The sequence below is a fragment of the Sorex fumeus genome, unplaced genomic scaffold, assembly GCF_029834395.1.
Source record: "Sorex fumeus unplaced genomic scaffold, SorFum_2.1 ptg000078l, whole genome shotgun sequence".
NCBI classification, from domain to species: Eukaryota; Metazoa; Chordata; class Mammalia; order Eulipotyphla; family Soricidae; genus Sorex; species Sorex fumeus.
Genome location: NW_026606135.1, coordinates 5182992 through 5205903, shown reverse-complemented (window position 1 = coordinate 5205903; position 22912 = coordinate 5182992). Strand labels below are relative to the sequence as shown.

Genomic DNA, 22912 nt, shown 5'->3' with positions numbered 1-22912 from the left:
TTACTGAGATGTCTGCATTTTGTCAACATCTTCCTCTTTCTCTTCTTCCTTAATCTCTTTGTTGTCCTCTTTATTAGTTTTTCTACTTTATTATCAGAACTCAAGAAGGTATATGGTTTTTGTGCCCTTTTAAAGAAAATAATAACTTGGAAGCTTGGATTTATGTAAAGGTAAAGGTAAAGGCCCTCCCGTTGATCGTCGATTTGCTCGAGCGGGCCCAGTAACGTCTCCATTGGAGACTTTGTTGTTACTGTGTCTGGCATATCGAATACTCTCGGTAGCTTGCCGGGCTCTCCGAGAGGGGTGGAGGAATCGAACTCGGGTCGGCCATGTTGGCCGCTTGTAAGGCGAACGCCCTACCCGCTGTGCTATCGCTTGAAGAATTATTGCATGCGCCTTTGAGAAGTTACGATGATAAATTATAAGATAGATGCTTAAGGAACTGTATCCTTATCAATTCTGTGTACCCAAAAGAATTCTTGAAATTTCTTTTTGCATTTATTTATTATTTATTTATTTATTTTCTCTTTTTGCTTTTAGATAGTCCATAGAGGATGCCAAATGAGAGAGACTTCCAGTCAAGTCAAGCAGAGGAGCGAGACTGCTTACAGGGTCAGCCTGTCAATGATAATGAAGAAATGACCATTAAGCCAGAAGACAATGGCCCTGAGGAGATGGGGGACAGCGGTCCCTCCTGTTCCTCTGCCAGTGAGCCATCCACTGCCCTGGAGGGGCATTCATCCGAGGGTCCGAGAAGAGGGCTGGCCCTGTTGCACATCGACAGGCATCAGATCCAGGCGGTGGAGCCCAGTGCGCAGGCCCTTGAGCTTCAGGGCTTGGGGGTGGACGTCTACGACCAAGATGTGCTGGAGCAAGGGGTGCTGCGGCAGGTGGACAGCGCCATCCACGAGGCCGGCCGCGCAGCACAGCTTGCTGATGCAGAGAAGGAGTACCGCTCCATCCTGGATGACCTCACGTGAGTGTGTGCCATCCTGGCTTTGGCCTCAGGCTTCGTGTCTGCCTCTGGTGGAGAAAGTCTGCCAGGAGAGAGCTTCGGGATGCGGAAATTCAGGAGAACTCCTGGGATGGGGATCTGTGAGGACTCCTGGACTTTGTGTTTGAACCCCAACTCCCCCCCCCCCCCCCCCCCCCCCAGTATCGTACAGGGTAGTCGGGTCCGAGTTCAGCTCATAGGTTTATTGTGGTAACATCCAGGAGAGAATTGCCACGCGAGAAACCTGTGGACACTTGGCAGAATGTGCCAAAGTTCTGTGTTATACTTGAGTTCCCAGCAACACATCCGCCCCCTCACCCATTTCTCTTCCTGTAGTTTCTTTCCAGACCCTGGTCCCAACACTAGGTCCCAACACTTGTGAGTGGCTTTCCACATACGCATTTCTAAAACTAATGATGAATCAGCTTCCTGCTTTTCCTTTATAATTCGCTCCCACTTTGAATCTTAGAAGGATGCAGTTCCTTCAGCTGCACGTCCTTGGAGTTTTCGCGTGTGTATTTGAAAGCAGACCCGGGCTCAGCTGAGCGATGCCCATTGGTGGCGTAGGGGAAGCCAGGCTCATGTGAGAGCTCCAGGGTGCGGGGCTGCCATTGGCCATGTCAGGCAAGCAAGAATAGAAGGAAAGGACTGAGTGTGCATAGGTAGTCTCATGGGGGTGGATGGGGAGGCAGTGGCAGGCACTCTGGGCCTAGGGCTGAAGCTGTTGTATAGGTAGCGGCTGTTTCTGGAGCTCCATGTTTCTGCTAGCAGTTTTCTGGTGTCTTCTTTGATGTATCGGGTAGCAGGTGTTCTCATCTATTTGTAGTTTGCTCCTCAGGTGTGCAGATTGGGACTTCTTGTCAGGAGCACACCTTCCCATGTCATCTTGTAAGTGTGTCTACTGCTCACAGAGCAGAATGTGGTAGAGTCCCTTGGCAGGACCATCATGGCCCCATAGCCTTGTGCCATCAGTAACTAGACTTGCATTTCTCTACAGAGAATAAGGATAGCCAGTTACCCACATGTATTGAAAGTTGAGAGCTCTGGTTCTCTGGTGTTTGCTGTAGGAATGGTTTTTTTTTTGAAACCATTTTTTTTCCCTCACCCTCACACTTCAAGTGTAATACTACAGCAAATGAGTGTACCCATCACGTGAAAGACGGATGCTATCACAGATGTCTGGCTTTTACGAAAAAAAAAATGTTCATGCACTTTTAATATTTTTCCAAATTGTAGGGGACTTTCACGATGGGCTTTAAGAACCTGTGTTAGAGTTCTTGATAAAGGGGATAGTGGGGAAGATTATGCACTTTAGGGGCGGATAGTATCTGGAAAAATCTATCATCCTTTAAAAAAGATAATAACGAGGTCTGTGTTTTTTCCCCCCCTCCATAAAAAGACATAAAAAACACATTATTTTGGCACAGTATCTTATTTAAAGTGGACAGTGTAGTGTCAGTATACTGAGGGTATTGGCTTACAAAGGGGACTTGAATCAGCCAAATAATTGAAAAACTAGGAGCTGGGGCGATAGCATGGGGATTTAAGGTGCACCTAGTTTGATCCTGGCACTGCATTGCCCCCCAAGCATCTTCGGGTATACTTTGGAGGCCCCCGAGCACCATTTGGTGTAGCCTTGGTGGTCCCTGGCACTAAGGGTCCTTGCATTGAACTGCCATCAGGCTGCTGGGCGTGGCCCTTTGACCTCCCTCCCTCCACTTCCACCCCACAGTAATGTTTGGGAGACACCCCCTTTTCCATTCCAACAACAGGGGAAAAGAAAAGAACATTAGCAGTGATCTTAAACTTATAACATCTCTTCAAGTTCTGTTTGTGGCTAAAAAGAAAATGTATTCTGGCATAATTTTTTTTTCATGTTTTAGTTCATAAGCTAGCCTATAAAAATACTTTCAGTGGAAATTTTCTTTTCTTTTTCATTCATTCATTTATTTATTTGGCATTTTATTTTATTTTTCAGGTCATGTACAACATCCCTAAGGCAAATCAATAAAATCATTGAACAACTTAGCCCACAAGCTGCCACCAACAGAGACATCAACAGGAAACTAGATTCTGTAAAACGACAGAAGTATAATAAGGTGAATCCAAATAACACATTAAATATTGGATTTTTGGTAGAGTCATCATTTAGGCTAAATTAATATTTAGGAAGTCTTTGTCACCCTTTGGAAATGTGAAAAAATATATACTTATGATAGAAATTTAGAGTTCTATAATTTTCCAGTAATTTCCCTTGAACTTTCTCTTTTAAAACTCTTAGTATTATATGCATATTTTCCCACACATACACACGTGTACATATCAGAGAATAAGTTCCCCTTAGCCGTTGCCTGTCTCCTCACTCAGGTACCTGGTGTCTCCGCTTTGCTCTCTTTTACCCTGCCTGGACTTCTAGTTGGTTAATTGGCCTCTCACTCCATCATCTCCTTGCTTTGTGTGAGCGTTCCTATTTTTCCTTCTTGCACTGATTGTGTGCACTCATGACAGTACCGCTGTCAGCTCGCACACAGTCTTTGTGCGCACTTCTCTGGGGTCTGGCCTTTGTATTATAATGTTCACTCAAGCATGCCAACTGGATCTGCACTTAGGCTTGTAGAGCTTAAGGGTAAAGGGTGTTACTTAGCACATTGTTTTCTATTTTTCAAGCTTCCGACTCTTTAGACTTATGTACACTTTATGATGGTACAGTGCAATAGATGGTAGTGGCAAGTTTTGATCATTTTATTTCTGCTAACAAGACTAACTTACGTCCTTGTGCTTACAGTTGATTTGTTGCAGCAGTAGAATCCTTACAATTGTTTATTTAAGTTCTAGGAGATAGGGGCTTGAAAAGATTCGGTGTCTCCTCTTGTTTTCCATTTCTCAGTCCGTTGTCTTTACCGTTCCACCTTCTCTCAACTTAACTCCAGAACAGCATTCCAAAGGTCAGAGCTAGCTGTGGCTGGAGGCTGCCAGGGTCTCCCCTGTCACAACTCTGGCTTCTCATTGGAGCTCATGAATGAATGTGTGAGACTCTCTGATCCGGGTTCCTGGGCTGCTGAGATTAAGGAACAGAAAGGAACAAATTTGGGGTCATTGAGGTACTAGTCTGATTCAGGCATTGCTACTTTTTTCTTTTTTGTTTTTTTTTTCTTTTTTGCTTTATTCAAATAGAAGTAAGACTAGAGAGAAAAGCTGTTGTGAATGAGATTTTACTAAAAGAAAAAGATTTTGTTCTAAGAGACAATGAAAGTGATCACCGCATGGCATTTGTATTCAGAAATTTCCCTCCCCCCTGCTCATATCGTTTAAATATTCATGACCTTGAGAAGAAGAATCACATACCCCAGGCCAAATTTATTAATGTTAAGAATGACTGTGTTTATGAGCTCAGGAGAGAAGAAGGAATCAAAGAGGAGTCTGGGGTGGGTGTGTGGGGAAATGATACATTGGAAAGCAATTTCCTTCACAGAGTTTGTGACTGGACAAATACTATAAAGAGCAGTCATAATTATGGTGGATTGTCAAAGGTGTTTGCACTTTTCAGCTGTTTGAACTTTTGTGCTTTTTTAAAAATTCTTATACCTCAGAGTGTAGAGAAGTTTAGGGATGTGTAATGGGCAGGTGTGTGATGGGGAACTTAAGTAGAGCAGTTTCCCGCCCAAGTAAGTCAGTGGAGAGTCAGAACGTCTGAACTGAAGTGCTCAGCACAGAAACAACAGTATTGACCAGTCAGACAAGGTACTCCACTGTAATAATAAGTACTCAAGTAAGGTTTCCTCTACAGTAATAATAGTATGGAATTTCATAGAATTAATAGATTTTGTAATTTATACTTATCATTTCTCATTTTCTGTATTCAAAAATTGCCTTTAAGGAACAACAATTAAAGAAGATCACAGCAAAACAAAAACGTCTGCAGGCCATCCTTGGTGGTGCAGAGGTCAGGGTTGAAATGGATCATGCCAGTATGGAAATAGAGGACGAAGGTGAGTGCTGGAACCAGTTTCTCTGGGTTCTTGATTGATGCTTCATGCCTCTAATCAGTAGAAAGCATCTCTTCAGACTTGTCGCAGTGTTCCAGAAAATGCATTTTTTTTTTAAATGTAGGAGTACTGCTATTTATTCAGCCATTGATTAAGCTGATTGATGTGGGCATGACCTCCACAAAATTTATTGTTTTGAACTTAGTGTCAAGACAGATATATGAAAGTTCTATTTTTTCTGCCTGCATGCAGAACCAAAAAATTTTTTAAAGCCATGTGGGGCTTTTAAGAGAATGGTAATAAAATTTTAACTTCATCTGCTAGAGGCTGCTTGCTCACATTTATTATTATATTTAATAAATTAGTAATCTTAGCATTTTTGTGTGGTTAATTTCAGGAAGATGTCTAACATCTTCGTTCAATTACATTTTGAAAGCCCATCATCATTAGTCAACATTTATGGAGTGAATGAACAGTCATATTCATTTAGATTATACAGTGGCCATACAATACAAATGCCATTGTATGTCTCTTGGAAAACTGTGAAAAATGCATGCGTATTTTCTTGTCAAACTATCTATGACTCTGAGAGAGTTTGTGTGTTTCTTTTTTCTCTTTTTCTTTTTTTCTTTTTTTATTAGTGAAACACCATGAGGTACAGTTATAGACTTACAAATTTTTGTGCTTGGGTTTCGGTTATACAAAAAAATATGGAACGCTTCACGAATTTGCGTGTCATCCTTGCGCAGGGGCCATGCTAATCTTCTCTGTATCGTTCCAATTTTAGTATATGTGCTGCCGAAGCGAGCACGATTTTGTTTTTAAGTTGTTAGTAACTTCTCCTTTACTACTTGCAATAGATACTTGTTAGCATTTAAGTTCTTCAAGCAAATATTTTTTACTACCTTCAGAAGTTTATTTGATAAAATACAATGGTTATTATAAAAAAAAAGTTGAGGTCATAGGAAAAGTATTTGTGCATTTTGTTATTGTTACTGTGGGAACTACACAAAGCATTACTCAGGGGTCCCTGGGTGACCAGTTCCAGTGTCTCACACACACAGGCTAAGTGCTCTGCCACTTGAGAAATGTTTTTGAGAACTGACTCTGTCTGTTCATGAGGCCGATATTTTCTGCTGCTAAGATATGCCATATTTCTCATGGGTAACACACTTGTTTCTGTTTGTTTATCTATAATGTGCCATCTTTTGACAGAATTGCTTCCTTAGTAAAATTTATGATTAAAAATTGCCAGCACAGGGGGCTAACCCCGTATCTCAGAAAGCCTGATCTGCAAGCACAAGGTTGTAAATTGGATCCCCTGTGCAACCCCGTGTACTAAGCATGATCCTGGCAGCTCAGCTGTGTAACTAATCTCTGGTGCCACAGGTGGTTTTGCCTTCACGACCAGGAATGCATATGAGCACTGTAGCAAAGAGATGGGACCCCTGGTGAGTAGCACAGTGACCCACCGTGTAGTGCGGGCTACGATCAGGATGCGCATGGACACTCAGTGTCATGTAATCACAGGTGCACACGTGGTTCGACTCCTCAGTGAGAGGAGCACCAGCCTCTGTGAGCAATGCAGCCTGTGCCAGGTGTGTGAGCACCACAGTCTGATGAGTGTCACCCCTCACCCCCCCATCTTCCCTTCCCAGCACAGCATCGCCAGGTCCAAGTTTTCAGCACAGTTTACCTCGGACCTGTACTCCTGGGCAGAGCATCCTCACCAGATGCTTCAGAGCACTCTTGGGGGTGGTCCCCAGGCTTCAGGGCACTCTTGGGGACGATCCCCCCTCTTTTTTTTTAAAAAAAAGAAAGTCAGTAAGAAAATGTCTTTTAGTTCATTAGTCTTCAGGAAAATAGAAATTATAACCATCAAGCCATGTCATTGCTTACTTACTGTAATAGCTAAAATGGACTGGCTTGAATACAGACCGCTGAACTCAAAACACTATTTGCAGTACCAAGGCCATGTCCCAGAGTGCTTATAGCAGCTTTGTTCTTAGTTGGGTACTGAGAGACTAATGCCTGCTGCCGTGTGGTTCTTTTTTCAGAGCCAGGGCCCTCCTCCCTGGGCAGCATGCTCATGCCTGTTCAGGAGACTGCGTGGGAAGAGCTGATCCGCACCGGCCAGATGACACCTTTTGGTACCCAGATCCCTCAGAAACCGGAGAAAAAGCCTAGGAAACTCATGCTCGACGAAGAGTCAGGCTTTGAGAAATATTTGGCGGATCAGGCAAAACTGTCTTTTGAAAGAAAGAAGCAAGCCAGTGCTCGGAGAGTGGCTAAAAAAGCACAGACCTCGGTCAGGTCTGAGCCGAGCTCAGCCCTCGGCGAGACCACACCAAAGAAAGGAAGCCAGGCGCTCTCCAAAACGGACGCGCGTCTGAAAAAGCATCTCCGGAAACTGCAGAGGAGGGCCCTTCGGCTCCAAGGGAACCTGGCCTTGCCGAGGGGAAAGAAGCCTCCGGAGTGCGATGGAAAGTTGAAGGCAGAGGGAGATTCCGAGGGGGAAGAGTCTGAGTACTTGCCCTCGGAGGAGGAGGTGGAGGAGGAGGAAGAGGAGGAGGAAGAAGAGCGAGCAGGGGCCAGGCTGTCAGAAGGTACCGGCTGTGAGCCCAGGCCTGCAGTCAAGAGCAGGAAACGGCCAAAGAAAATCACAGTGCAGGAGATTGATGATGACTTTTTCCCGAGCTCCGAAGATGAAGCCGAAGTCACGGGTGGAGGAGCAGCAGCACGTGGCCGGAAGGTGATGAGATGCCGGGATGATGGAGACGAAGAGTACTTTAAGCAGCGGTTAAGGTCAGTTTTCAGAGACGGTAAGCAGATTGCGCGGCTTCTTTTCTTCGGCATCGGCTTTGTTCCCAGATAGGTCCAGGTGCAGGTGTATATGTATTAGGGCCTGTTTTTCTTAGAGTTCAGTTCCCTGAAGCCTTCGCCTGTTAGAAGCCACAGAGCCCCTGCGTCCTCAGAGACTTGACCCCACGTGAGGCAGCTTCCGAGACCTCCTGGGGACTTCTTCAGGTCTGGGAGGAAGGGGAGAGACTGGCACGAGGGGCACACGGAGGATGGAGATGATTGGTGGTCCTGCAGCAGGACGGGAGAAGGGGGAAGATTGGCTGCCGGGGTGACCACTGGGGGCTTTGTCATTTTTTGATTGTTTTGAAGCAGGAAAGCCATTTACAGAACTTAAGGGCTGAGAGTTGTGCTGTTTTTACTCGTGAAATCACCTTGTCAGCCACCACGTCAGAACCTGGAAGTGTTCTTGTCTAGCTGGAAGTGTGCTTTGTGTATGCACGATATATTGTTGGTTTTCAAGCTCATGCTTGATGCTCCAGACTGACTGTGGCTCTTACTTCCACAGCTCTGGCAGTAGATGAGGCAGATAAGCTAAAGGGATGGTGAAGACCCGACTGTCCCAAGTACCCTGTGCGTTGCTGCACATTTTATGTGAACCAAGGGAAAAAGTGGCTATGTACACTGCAGCTTTGTCCAGGGTCCCACAGAGTGCCGAGCTGTATCTTGGGCCACATCCCTTAGCTTTCTCAGTACGCCAGGATACCCCAGAGAAAAGAGGCGTTCGGGGCCAGGGATATAGCTCAGATATAGCCATGTGCTTTGCATGCATGAGGTCCCGGGTTCAACCCCAGACACCAAGTAAGGAAATAAAACAAGGCATGTGTTGAATAAATTCATTTGGGAAATTTTTGCCCATTTTTGTGTTTCTTGTAGCTTACAACTGACCTTTGTGAGGGAACTTGATGCTGTTTTCTGATTGAAAACTGCTGGTGACCCACCCCTGCCTGCCACAGACAGACAGCCGTGGCCTTTTACAAGTAGATGTGGCAAAGTCCTTTTATGTTGTTGTTGTTGGCTTTTTGCAATGCACAGGCCTTACTCCTGGCTCTGCACTCAGGATTTACTCCTAGCAGTGCTGGGGGGACCGTATGGGATGTTGAGGATTGAACCCGGGTTGACCGCATGCAAGGCAAATGCCCTACCCACTGTACTAGTGCTCTGGCCCCAATCCTTTTAATGACTAATTTGAGGACCTGTGATGGCAGTCTCGGTCTTGAGTGCTGCAATGCCTACATGGAATCTTAACCTTAGATTTTAATACAAGCTAGCTTCAGTATGTCTTTTCCCACTTCGATTTTAAAGGTTCCCCCCCACATGTAATATCTGTAAAGTTGCTTCGAGGGTATTTTGCTCAATACTCTTGAACAATCAGCAGTGTCAGTCTTTAACTACCGAAGAGAATTAATAGATGTTCATCTCAGCATATTGATTGCAAATGGAGCAATATAGTCTTCTCATTAAATTCTGTCAATATTAAATATATTTTAAATAGATCAGTATTTTGATCAAGAGTAATTTTGATTAAATTTTAAATAAGAATTTGGTTTAATTTCATGTCATTAAGTTTTTCTTAATAATGTTAAGATTGTAAAACAATTTGTTATTTCCAAAGCTATATCATAAGATGATAGTTTTTTTTTTTTTGCTAAAGTCATAGTAAAATCTCCAGTGAGTTTCAGAAATATCAATAACACTAATTACCACCAAAATTTTATAGTGCTTAAAATTTTATAACTGTGGTTTTGAGAGTGTTAAACTGCAGATATACCATGTCGAAATGTGTGCATCTCATCTTCTTTGATTCTCTTTGGATTTGGGAATATTAAAAGAAAATACATTGCTAAGGACTGAGAAGAAGAGAGACAACATTTTAGCACTGTCACTTTTTATATTTTTAAAAAAAAATTTTTTTGATTGAATCACCGTGAGATACAGTTGCAAAGCTTTCATGTTTGAGTTTCAGTCATACAAAGATCGAACACCCATCTCTCCACCAGTGAACATTTTCTACCACCAATGTCCCCAGTGTCCCCCCCTGCCCATCCCAACCCTTTCCCTGCCTCTATGGCAAACAATTTCCCCCATATTCTCTCTCTACTTCTGGGTATTATGGTTTGCAATACAGATACTGAGAGGCCATCATGTTCGGTCCTTTATCTACTTTCAGCAGACATCTCCCATCCCAAACGATTCCTCCAGCCGTCATTGTCTTAGTGATCCCTTCTCTATTCTACTTGCCTTCTCCGCCAGCTCATGAGACAGGCTTCCAACTATGGAGCAATATTCCTGGCCCTTGTGTCTACTGTCCTTGGGTGTCAGTCTCATGTTATTTTATATTCCACAAATGAGTGCAGTCATTCTGTGTCTGTCCTTCTCTTTCTGACTTGTTTCACTTAGCAGAATATTCTCCATGACCATCCACTTATAAGCAAATTTCATGATTTTTATCTTTCCTAACAGCTGCATAGTATTCCATTGTGTAGATGTACCAAAGTTTCTTTAACGTGTCATCTGTTCTCGGGCACTCGGGTTGTTTCCAGATTCAGCAGTGTCATTCTTTATATTTGTTTCTTCTTATTGATCTTTGTAGTTGTATTGAACTTTCAGTGTTACTCCTTGAGGTGAAGGAAATGATGTTTAGGATCTCTTAGCAAAGATTTGACGATTAGCATAAAGCCATAAAGTTTATAGCATAGAAAATGCATTTTTCTTAATGAGTGTAGAACTCAGGAGTATGGACCCAGGCTAGATGTCTTTTGTTGAACTTTGATATATATTGGTTACAGTTTACAATAGCTCCTTTTTGTGACCTTGTTCATTATAATGCTCTTTTCTTTTTTGTCTTTTTGGCTCACGCCCCACAGTGCTCAGGGGTTACTCCTGGTTCTACACTCAGAAATTAGTCCTGGTGGTGCTCAGGGGACCATATGGGATGCGAGGGATCGAACCTGGGTTGGCCGTGTATGAGGCAAGAGCCCTCCCCGATATATTGTTGCTCCGGCCTGTAATATTCATTGGATCCCTTGGAAATGCACGCAAGCTACTCTAGACATCCATCCATCCTCTCTGTTTTCTCAACCAGGGAGAGTTCTTTTCATTCAGGACTCTCACCTAGGCTTCAGTGTCTTTGCTTTAGCTGGTGCTCAGTGGGAGTTACCAAGCAGGCCTTTATTCTAGTTTACTCTCTTCTGGAACTGGGTCCCAACATCTAACCTCAAATTAGTTTTTGCAGTTTTAAAAATGAAAATGACGGCCTTTCCTACATCTTAATTAATTCACTATTTCGGTTTTTGGATCACAGCCATCGGAGCTCAGGGATTGCTCCTGTCAGGGCTGTGGTGCCTGTATGGGATGCCAAGGATTGAACCTGCATCTGTGTGTAAAGCAGGTGCCCAACCTATTGTTCTATAGCTCTGGCCCCAGTTTAATTTATTGCTTAGAAATTTTATTTTAAATTTACTCACTGTGGTTTACAAAGCTGTTGATAATAGAGTATAGGGTATGTGGTATTCGAATTCCAAATCTGTCACCAGTATCAGTGACCCTCCACCAATGACCTAAGGTTCTCTTCCACCTCCAGCTCACCTCCTGCACAGCTTACCACCTCCTGCCCGCACCCCCCCCCCCCCTCCACACACACACACACACTTTGTTTGGGGATTGTCTCCTCAGAGACGTTCTGATTTTCTTTCTTTTCTTCTTTTTGCTTTTTGGGTCACACCCAGCGATGCATAGGGGTTACTCCTGGCTCATGCACTCGGGAATTACTTCTGGCGGTGTTGGGGGACCATATGGGATGCTGAGAATCAAACCCGGGTTGGCTGCGTGCAAGGCAAATGCCCTACCAGCTGTGCTATCGCTCTGGCCCCGTGTCCTGATTTTCATACCTCTGATAACATACCAGAGAGCAGAATAGCTTTTCAGAAGATTCGGTTGGCTTTTATTCCTCACATTGGTAGATCTTATAAGACATTTTAATTAATTTATTTTGTTTTGTGGGGCCACACCTGGTGGTGCTCAGAGCTTACTCCCGGCTCTTCTGTGTCCAGGGATTACTCCTGGCAGTGCACGGGTGTTGGGGATCAACCCCAGGTCAGCTGCATGCCAAGCACATGTCTAACCTACTGTACTGTCTCTCTGCACCCAAAACATTAATTTTACTTAACTTATGAACATAAGTCCCCCATTTAGCAGCTTATTTCTTCCCCTCCCTACCTTCCTTTCCCTCTGTTGTTGTTATGACGACCTGCGCTTGCACGCAGGCTTGGCTGGGGGGGAATTCCCCAAGAGATGCATGTAGGATTGTGGTGTTCAGATACTGCACTGAGGCACTCGCCGGGGTTCACACTTCTTTCATGTTGGTGTTCCTACCCATGCTCACTGGAGGTGGCTGAGGGTGGGGGGTGCTCACCCACAGGGCCACAGGGCTCACAGGAGCTCACCTCCCTGTAGTAGCAGTGCTCGCTCGCAATGCAGCCTGGTGGTCGTGCTTGCCAGGGTCGCTGCGATGCTCACACATGTGTTCACTGGAGTTTGCGCTCCTGGCCTTAGTGCGCACATATCTTAGCTGCAGTGCGTACTGCAGGGGAAGCTGGGGGTGGGGAGTTGCACCATTTTCAGTTTCGTTCCTGTGGGTTCTTCGGGAGAAAGTGTCACGGTTCAGTAGTCCCGTCCAACCTGAGGGTTGATGACAATGTGGGGAGACAGTTTGCTTCAGCTACTTGCTGAACCTTGAGATATGGCTTGGGCAGTGCCACCAACTCTCCTTCCCGTCCCCTGTGGCAGCCAGCACTGCTTTGGGTGTTATATCCTGAGTGAGAGGGATGCGCTTCCGTGTTCTGCTTCTGGCACCGTTGGGTTAGCGGAGTCTTTCTGACACGTCCCTAACCTGTGCCTTTTGCATGTTTCATCCATATTTGAGCTGGTCACCTGACAACCGGTGTTTCCTAGGTGTTGAACAGAAGGTGAAGCCAAACTGCCCAGTCCGCAGGCTGGTTCTCCAGTCACCCGGGAGCCTGGCACTTGGAGATGCTGATTCAGGAAGTCTAGCCAGGGCTACCAGGCAGTACATTTTAAAAGCTTTCCTAGGTGGGTCTGATGCAGCCGGATTTGGGAACTCCATGGTGTATTTTATATGTTGTTTTCCTTCCGGACACGGTATTGATTTTGGTAGGTTAAGCTTGCATGTCATTTCTCTAAAGTGCTGTGTGCCCCACACAGCCCAGGTGCTGCTTCTCCAGTTGGTTTGAAGCCTCTTCTTCATCCGTTTGTATTTTATTATTCTTGTTATTTAATTTAATTTTTTTTATTGGATCACCATGAGATACAGTTACAAAGCTTTCATGATTGAGTTTCAGTCATACAGTGATTGAACACCCATCCCTCCACCAGTGTGGTTTTCCCACCACCATTGTCCCCAGTAATGTCCCACAACCCCCACTCCATTCCCGACCCCCTGCCTCTTGGGCAGGCTCTTTCCTTCTTACTTTTCGCTCTACTTTGGGGCATTATGGTTTACAGTGCAGATCCCGAGAGGCCATCATGTTCGGTCTTTTGTCTTCCACTTGTAGCATTTCTGATTTCCTGGGTTTTTATTATAAAAATGTGGTATTTTCTAAGATGGGAGAAAACTACTTGTCTTTATTTATTTTTGTTAATTTTCTGTATTTTTTTCCGGTCTTTGTTCACGTGTCTCTCAGTTGTTATAATAATTATATTGGGCTGTAAAAGCACTTTATTCAAACACCATTGTGTGACTCTTTCAAGTTGATCAACTTGCCACAAAGCTATCCTTCAGTGGTGGCATTTGAAAGTTGAAAGAAGGTTGTGTCAATGTTAGTATCCTTCCAATTGAGAAATTTGGTGAAATGAGCAATGTCCAGATGTGACCACAAGGTGGTGCCCAGAATCAGCACATCACTGCCTTAACCACCCTGGCCTCAAACCAAGTTAAAGACCTAAGCCAGGGATCTATCTGGATGTTGGAGAAGGATTGTGGAAGATTTTGGCAAGTCTAGAAAGTCAGGCAAGGATGATATGGATGGGAATAGATTGCCTCATGGTCCGGTATAATCTGAATCCACAGTCACTTCCTATTATAGTTGCAGATGGAACTGTAATATATGTTTGAGTGAAAAAAATTTTCTCCTCAGCTCCATTTTATTGTTTTATTGTGCTTTAGTAACTGAATAAAGAAGGGTTGATGAGTCCATTTGCTGTGTAAATCTTAGAGGATGTTTCCTAATACTTTGCTTGGCTTCATCATCAGCTGGGAAAATTTGCTGGCTTTATATTGTCTCCCATGGAACATTTAGGTCTCTGCTGTCAGTGGTGAGCTGGATCCTGGCTTGGGGTTTTTAACTATGGATATGTGTAGTTCTTGAAGGGGTTCAGCATCTTCAGATGCTTGAGCGAGGTCAAGCCAATAGGATAGATATGGGGAAAATCTTTGAAGTGTGTGGTGTGTGTGTGTGTGTGTGTGTGTGTGTGTGTGTGTGTGTGTGTACGGTGGGAGTGCTGTATGTTCTGAGTGAGGTGCTGTCAGTAACAGGGGCTGCCTGACAGTGTTACCGGATGCCTGCCTCTTGACAGTGCTTCACTTACTGCTGTCATTGCTTTAAATCCTGTCCACGACATAGAAGGACTGCACTCATTTGTGGAGTATAAAACAACATAACATCAGTCTGACACCTAAGGACAGTAGATAAATGGGACAGATAGATCACTCCATAGCTGGAAGCCTGCCTCATGAGCAAAGGGGAGAAGGCAGCTGGAATAGAGAAGGGATCACTAAGGAAAAGATGGCTGGAGGAATCGGTCGGGATGGGAGATGTGTGCAGAAAGTAGATAAAGGACTAAACATGTTAACTCTCAGGGTCTGTATTGCAGACCATAATGCCCAAAAATAGAGAGAGATTATGGGGAATCATGTCTGCCATGGAGGCAGAGGGAGGGTGGGAAAGGGGGGGTATACTGGGGATATTGGTGGTGGGGAATGTGCACTGGTAGAGGAATGGGTGTTTGATCATTGTGTGATTGTAACCCAAACACGAAAGCTTGTAACTATCTCACGGTGATTCAATAAAATAAAAAAAAAATCCTGTCCACTCTCAAAGTGGGCAATACTCTGCCGTGGGGCACTGGAATGATGGGGTGGGAGGTCTGGTAGCAGCCTTGGGTCCAATTAGAGGGCCCTTTCCATTGGTTCACTTAAAATGGGAGACTTCTGGGTGTGGTATGGGGTAATTTTTTTCAGGGTGGTTGGCCAGATAAATTTTTCCTAGGAGGAAGGAGCCTGAGCTCAGGTAACTGACCCACCAGTAGGAGGTGATTTGGGTCAGGTGAGTCTTGGCTGCTGATTCCATCTGGACTCAGAATCCTGACCTGTCACCGTTTTCTCTGTTGGTAAGGACCAACATTGCTTGTTGGGGGGGGGGGGGGGGGGAGTAAGGGGTGGGATTCTTGTTACTTGCCTGAAACCCTGCTGAGGGGCATGCCCACTTAGATCACCCTACCAGCTTCTCTGTCTCCATTGTATTGTCTTCACGGAGCCCCTTTCTTGCCATCTGCCCAAAGTTGGCCCCAAAAGATAGTCTCTGCATTGGAATTGGCCCCGATTTATCTTCCAGCTGGGTGGGAATTGAGCACCTTTAGGCTCTGTTTAGGTAAAGGCAAAATTACCACGTAGATTTTAATTTTACTTAAACCTTTTTAAAATTGTATTTAATTTTTTAAAAATTACATTTTCTTGGGGGATTTTGTTTTGGGGCCATAACCAGGCTGGAATGATAGCACAGCTGGTAGGGCGTTTGCCTTGCACACAGCAGACCCGGGTTCTATTTCTCCGCCCCTCTCGGAGAGCCTGGCAAGCTACTGAGAGTATCCCGCCCGCACAGCCAAGCCTGGCAAGCTACCTGTGGTGTAGTTGATATGCCAAAAATAGTAACAACAAGTCTCACAATGGAGACGTTACTGGTGCCCGCTCGAGCAAATTGATGAATCAACAGGAGGACAATGCTACAGTGCCACCCGGCAATATTCAGGAGATACTCTGGGCTCTGCACTCAGGAATTACTTCTGGTGGTGCTCAGGGATGCCGGGGATTGACTCCAAGTTGGCCAAGTGCAGGGCAAACACTCTACCCTATGTACTGTTGCTCCAACCCTCTATCTTTTTTTTTTTTTTCCCTCTATCTTTTTTTAAGCACTAAATCCTCTTGATCCCTCCAAATCTGAATTTAATGAAAGTTTAGTCTTGATTTGGTCCAGAAGCCTAAATTGTTACCTAACTGTAATCAGTTGAAAATCATTCTTATTGGTCGTTTCCAGAGAGTTTCATTTCTTTCTCAGAAATTAAACCTATGCTTTTTATTTTTCTTTCTTCCAGGAATCTGTATTTTAAAGAGAGAAGAAAAAGTTCCTCCCTTAAGGAGTCTTCTTAGCGTCTTGGCTTCGTTTAAGTGACGAAGCCAAGACACAAATGAAGACTGATTCCGCTTTGTGCCCCGCACACACACCTCTCCTTCTCAGCTCCAGTGTATAATTGTCTGCATCAGTCTTAATTTACTCTGTGAGATCTGGACTCCTAACTGAGGGTATTTCATCTGCTCAGATGTGCCAATTAAGTCCACCCAGATAGACCATAAAAAGGCAGATAAGAAAAGTAAAACACTGAGTATCTCAATTTAGCAAATTAGACTAATCTGTTAGGGATTCTTAGCTGTCTGAATTAAAAAAAAAGAAAACCGATCGCACTACAGAAATGCAAACTGTATTAAATACCCAGCTTGGTGCCTTGAATATGTTTTTAAAAAAATCAAATTGTACTCATTGTGCTTCTCTTGTAGAATTTCTTTCATGGATATTGCAATAAGTGGAGAATGACCCGGAACTCGCGCTGTCTCTCTTTATTGAGGTGATTTAACATGCGCTGTGTGGCTTTCCCCTCGTGGTCGTACCACGCAGCCCTTCTTAGGCTTGGTGGCCCTGACGTTGTACACACGAAGACAGAGTGAGATCAGTTTTGAATTTCAGAATTATCTGGAGTTAACTGCTTAACTGTTTTTTTTTTTTAATTAAAAATTAAAATGTGGGGTGGGGTGGGGCTACACCCAGTGATTCTTATCAGTTACTCCTGGTGATGCTTGGGGGACCGACCTCCTGGGATGCCAGGAATTGAACCCGGGTCGGTCATGTGCAAGGCAGCCGCCTTCCAGGCTGTCTTAAAAAAATCTCTCTGCCTTGCTTAGCAGATTTTTATGTGAAAAAACTCGGTGGGTATCTAGTGAAGAGTGAGGCTTTACTTGCTCTGTGGGGAAGGGATTAATGCATATAAAATATAAGATACTTAAAAACAAGTGTGCTCAGCCCAACTGCTGTTCTGTTACTTAGAATTTTTTTCCTGACTCTAAATTTAAAAATTATATGTTTAGTTTGGATGTATAGATAATCTTCATGTGTGGAGGACCCAGAGCTAGGAGACACTTTTCCCGCCGTCTTTTCCCCACTTTATTTAAACACAGTGGCATACCAAGTTGTTCGTGATGTTTTGTCCCAGGCATTCAATATTCCAACACCAGTCTCACCACCATTGTCACCTTCCCTACACCATTGTCTCCATTTTCCCCTACGACCCCTCAAGACTGCCCCCATAGTAAGCCCACAGTAATTTATTTTATGTCGCTTGTTACCACTAAATGGCTAACAGTTACTGTCAGTGTCACTGTCCTCCCATTGTTCATCCATTTGCTTGAGCGGTCCCAGGCATCTCCATTGTGAGACTTGTTGTTACTGTGTTTGGCATATCGAATATGTCAGGGGTAGCTTGCCAGGTTTTACCGTGCGGTCGAGATACTCTTGGTAGCTTGCTGGGCTCTCTGAGAGGGGCAGAGGAATTGAACTCGGGTCTTTGGGTTGGCCGTGCACAAGGTAAACTCCCTACTGCCGTGTTATAGAATGATCAAAAAACATTTCCATAGAAGAAAATTTGTGAAAATCGTTGTATCTTACCGTGGAGATATTTAAGCCCTTATCTGAGAGTTTACTAAACTGTTCTTACAAGTTAAGGCTTCTGTGTTAATGTTTCTATTAAGTTATTTGTTTGTTTGCTTTTTTGCAAGCACCCAGCGATGCTCAGTGGTTACTCCTGGCTCTGCACTCAGGAATTACTCCTGTGGTGCTCGGGGAACCATATGGGATGCTGGGAATCAAACCCGGGTCGGCCATGTGCAAGGCAAACGCCCTATCTGCTGTACTATTGCTCCAGCTCAATGTTTCTATTAGTTGGGATTGGTTGGATTCTGTGTTGTGTCCCATTCAATCTGGTGTCCCATCCAATGTCCCATCCAGTGTCCCATCCAATCTGTGTTATGTCCCATCCAACTCAGATGTCAGTGTTGCAGAGTTTGGAGATGTCACTCAAGAAAATCCAGAGTATTTAATTGGGCAGTCCAACCAGAAGCTTGGTGGCAGCTTTGGGGTGTGGGTGCGGCTGCCCGGACTTTGGTAGGGCGGGAGCTGGCCCATCCCCCTCCCGAGATCACTCTTGAGGTCTCAGGCAGGAACAGGTATCTGAGAAATGTTTTTGGCTAGTTGATCTCTTTTGAGACTTATTTCCGAGTCTCTGAAGCAAGGTGTGAGCCTTGGAGACATTCTAATGGAGGTGGTACATGATAAAAATTAGAAATCACAGTGCATGCGATCAGAATGGCAGTCATCCTCAGTGGCTGTGAGGTCTTTGATGTCTCCTCACCTGTAAGATGGGCTTCATAGCATCATCTTCAAAAGCCCTCCGCAGGGACTGCAGAGATTGTGTAACAGGTAGGGTATTTGCTTTGCATGAGGCCGACCAGGGTTCGATCCCCAGCATCCCATTTAATCCCCTGAGAACTGCCAGTAGTAATTCCTGAGTGCAGAGCCAGGAGTAACCCCTTAGTATTACTGGGGGTGTGACCCAAAAAGCCACAAAAAATAAAAAAAGATCCCTATGCAGATTACAAAAACATCAAAGTTTTTTGGCATAGGTCAGGCACTCAGTAAGTGGTGATGCACATGAAAAGACAGCCTCCCACTGGTGGAGGGATGGGTACTCGATCATTGTATAATTGAAACCCAAGCACAAAAATTTGTAAGTCTACAACTGTACCAATGGTGTTTCACTAATAAAAATTAAAAAAAAAAGAAGACAGCCTCTTTCCCAAGTAACAGGTAGTTTAACAATTGATGTTAGTATGCATAGCCACATCATTACCTGTTAAAAACTTAGTCTTGTTGATGTTTTTCTACTTTTCATATTTATTATTAGTATGATTAACGTTCCATTTAGTGATCTAATACGTGAATCTGATCAAGTACCTTATCAACCAATATTTAGGGGAGAAATAAAAAGTTCCTTCTCAAAAAAAAAAAAGTTCCTTCTCTCCTAAGCACACTAGGGGGCACTAGACATCTACCCAGGGGAAGTTCTTGAGTCTTCCTAGCTTGCTCATTGGCTCTGAGTTTGGGTGGGTCCAGGTGAGCCTTTGGTTCCTTACAGTCCAATCTGCTCTAAGGTCAGCATTCCTGATCCCTCTGTCCAGCCCTGCAAGGCTTTGTTTCCATACTCCTTGCATCCTGGATGTGTAGGGGTGCTGACCGTAGTGGTTTCTGATAATAGACTTGATAATAAATGACAAATGATTTATTTTTAACATGATGTAACATGATGATGGGAAGATTGAATTGAACTCCTGCCTGCCAGATTGCAAGAGGCGTTTAGACATCTGTAATTCGTTGTTGTTTCTGAGCCATACTCAGCTTTGCTCAGTGATCATTCCAGGTGGGCTTAGGGGACCACAGGGGATGCTAGGAATTGAAGTCGGGTCAGTTGCATGCAAGGCTAACACTTCATCCACTGTACTACCTCCCTGGCCCAATTACTTGTAAGTTTTTTAAATGCACATGTATCCTGCAGTTGGCTAAAATTACTTAATTTTAATTTTTGTGTTTAGTCTCTTGGCAATACTTTATACATATATATACATATATAAATATATATATTAGTAAAGCAGTTTTCTGCTTCCTATAACGTCTAATGTGGTGAATCTCTCTAGGAATAGTGCAGTAAATTCATAGCTGTGGGGTAGGAAAAGCAGTCTTAGGTCAGCTGTACATGCAGTGGAACAGGATACTTTGTGAATCTGTTTTCCACTTTGATCTTTTGTTGTTTAGGGGGGTAACGTTGGTTGGTTCATATCGTTGTGTTTCAGAAGTGCTTTTCACCCCTCTTGATAAGTACTCGGAGAGCCTGGCAAGCTACCGAGAGTATTCGATATGCCAAACACAGTAACAACAAAGTCTCCAATGGAGACGTTACTGGGCCCGCTCGAGCAAATCGACGATCAACGGGAGGGCCTTTACCTTTACCTTTACCTTGATAAGTAAATCACCATATAACATCCACCACAAAAAGATCACAGCCCCAGTAGTCTTTGGACTCCTCTCCATGTGTTGTACCCTGTCCCCCTCTGCTGTTACCTCCGTACCAGGGACAGCCCCCAAGGGTTAGTCTTGGGTTGGTTTTGTGTTTGTCTATACCTTCACCTTGTTTCTTTATATCCATATATGAGTGAAACCAGCCAGTACTTGTCTTTTTCTTTCTGACTTGACTTGGCATGACACATCTGCTTCCTTCCCTGTTGTCACAAGTGACAAGACTCCATCTTTTCTTATGGCTGAATTGCAATATTTCACTGTGCATATATGCCACGACTTCTTGATTCTCTCATCTGTTGTGGCATGTGTCAGCTCGTTTCATCATTCATCATTTTCAAGCCATGCCTCTTTGTTCCATGCCTCCCTTTGTCCCTAGCCCAGTCGTAAACTTTTCGCTCATTCTTGTATTCACTTCATTCAGTTTACATTGTCTGTGAGAGGTGGGTCACTAGAATAGTCTCTAGGGAGGTAGAAATGACCAGGACAGTCTGCCCCAAAGTGGCTCCCACTTTGACAGAGGAAGGGCCTTCGAAAGATGCTAAGACTTGATACACATTCCAGTAGGAGCACCAAGTGTGCCCAAGGGACTCAGGCTGGCACCTGAACGTTAGGAGGGCTCATTTGGGCTGAACAGGGCAGGTTTGCTCCTCTGGCCATCTGGTGTGGGCGTGGGGGTAAGGATGGGAAGGACACTTAGCAGCAGAACAGGAGATGACGGTTGTGGACAGCACAGTGGCAGCGAGCTGTGTCTCTTCTGCTCTCTTCTCGGGAGCGACCTTGGAATTCTGGAAGTTGTCCTCTGCAACAGAAGTTGCAGATGCAGCATCCACTCTCAGGTGTGCTCTTGGGGTTTCCTTCCCACAGTGCCCAGCGGCCTAGCGCCGACGGAAGTATTGTTCCCGTTGCGGTTGACCTGGTTATGTCGTGTGGCGGCGTGGCACTTGGGCCCTGGGTCCAAGTTGCTCGTGACAGATCATTAAGGCAGGATTCGCCCCAGGCCCTGCAGCCTGGGCCCCGTTCTCGTTCCTGCACGAGGGTGGGGAAGCCAGGGCGCGCTTCCCCCCTGCCTCTGCTCGGGATGGGAAGTTTATGTTTATTGCCGCGTTCCCTTCTAAGTGGCTGCCAGCGGAGCTGACGGCGGGCTGGGGATGGCAGCCGTGCGAGGAGCTGGCAGCGGTGCCGGCGAACACCAGGCCCACTTGGTTTTATGTGGTTGCAGCTGTGACTATGACATTTGCGGATTTTTTTTTTTTCCCAAACAAGAGGATAGAAAACATGGAACAAGTTGCTTTTCTTCCCCCCACCAAAGCATTAGAAGACATTGAAACGTGGAGTTCTTGACTCCCTCCTTCTGTTCTTCAGATCATATCTCCAGCTTACCGATTGACGGGATTAAGATACAGGGGGCCATTTAAAATCTGGGGGAATCTCTGATGTGTTGGGCCCCCCTCTTAGTTTTGACCACCCCCAAATAATTTTAAGTCATTCTGTATCTACGTTTTTGTTACTCTTATATAAAAGAGGCCCCATGCTTCATAGCAGTTTTGTTAAGTCAGTTGCTCATATCTGTTTAGAATTTTAAATGAGATGCCCCAGTAGGTTGTTGGCTAGATATCCCTAGACGTAGTGATCCTTTTTCCTGGTAGTCCCATTTATGATCACTTACTGAGCATTCATGGGATCAAATACAGCTTTTGTTTAAACTTGCCATGTTTGGCCAGCTCTGTCCAGTATGGAAACGCCCCTCAGCATTGCATGCAGGTTGGACTGCCCCAGAACTCTGTTTGTTCCTCTGCAAGTGAACAGAGCTCTAGAACCTATGTTATGTATGGTTATGTATGGTTCTTGGGAAGTAGACAGGACAATACCTAATAGTATAACAATTGAGTGCTTGGCACTGATGCCTCGCTAGGCCTCCCCTAACTTGACCCAGTAACATATTTGCTGTCTCCCCCACCCCTACCCCCCACACCCCCACAGATGAGAACACTCAGAGGTTCCTTATGGAGGGTTTAACTCGCTTGGCTCTCTGGGTCTGACTTTTGTGTTTTGGCTTGTACTTAACTCCATATGTCCAAACTAGTTTAATTCACAGCACAAGCCCTTCCTTTACGGCGTCTGCTGGCGGGACACATCTCTCTCCTGCCAGGTTCAGGTTCAGCATTTGGACGGCGAGCAACTTAGAAAAGCCGTGATGCATCTAGTAGGGGAGAGACCCCTTTCTTCAGACTCAGGCTGGAGGGAGGGCTCTGGCTCTCTCTGCCTCCCCCCTTCCCTCCTGTGCCATGTTCCACTCCTCGCCCACCTGCGTTTGGAGCGGCTCTGCTTCAGTGGCCGCTGGCTGGGTGGGCAGATCTGTTCTGCCGGCAGACCACTGGGGGTCGGCTGCTTTGTAGATGAGAGCGCAAGCGTTTCTTAGCCCGAGCCAGCGGCATGCGCCTGTGGTTTGAGAACCCTGGCGTTTTCGGCCTTTAATACGCGTCTATGATTCTTCTGGGGCGATTTGTCTTCACAGTGATATAAATGGTTGCAGGCAACAACGATCTCTCCCCACCACCTTTAGTCATTCTTTCGCCAGCCTGTATAAATGTTTGGCTTGT

General features: G+C 44.9%; 1 protein-coding gene and 1 non-coding gene across 2 annotated transcripts in view; one reads left to right on the top strand and one right to left on the bottom strand.

Annotated features, from left to right (window-relative positions):
- Positions 1-22912, top strand: part of ERCC6 (ERCC excision repair 6, chromatin remodeling factor) — a 77216-nt gene that overhangs the window by 5674 nt on the left and 48630 nt on the right. The window contains exons 2-5 of the mRNA XM_056130423.1: positions 541-976; positions 2973-3093; positions 4872-4983; positions 7038-7785. Of these exons, the coding sequence (XP_055986398.1) occupies positions 555-976; positions 2973-3093; positions 4872-4983; positions 7038-7785 (1403 nt within the window). The 5' untranslated portion in view covers positions 541-554. The remainder of the gene's footprint in view (positions 1-540; positions 977-2972; positions 3094-4871; positions 4984-7037; positions 7786-22912) is intronic.
- On the bottom strand, positions 5685-5791 carry LOC130038710 (U6 spliceosomal RNA). Its single transcript, XR_008794773.1, has one exon. It is a non-coding gene; the product is annotated as a U6 spliceosomal RNA (small nuclear RNA).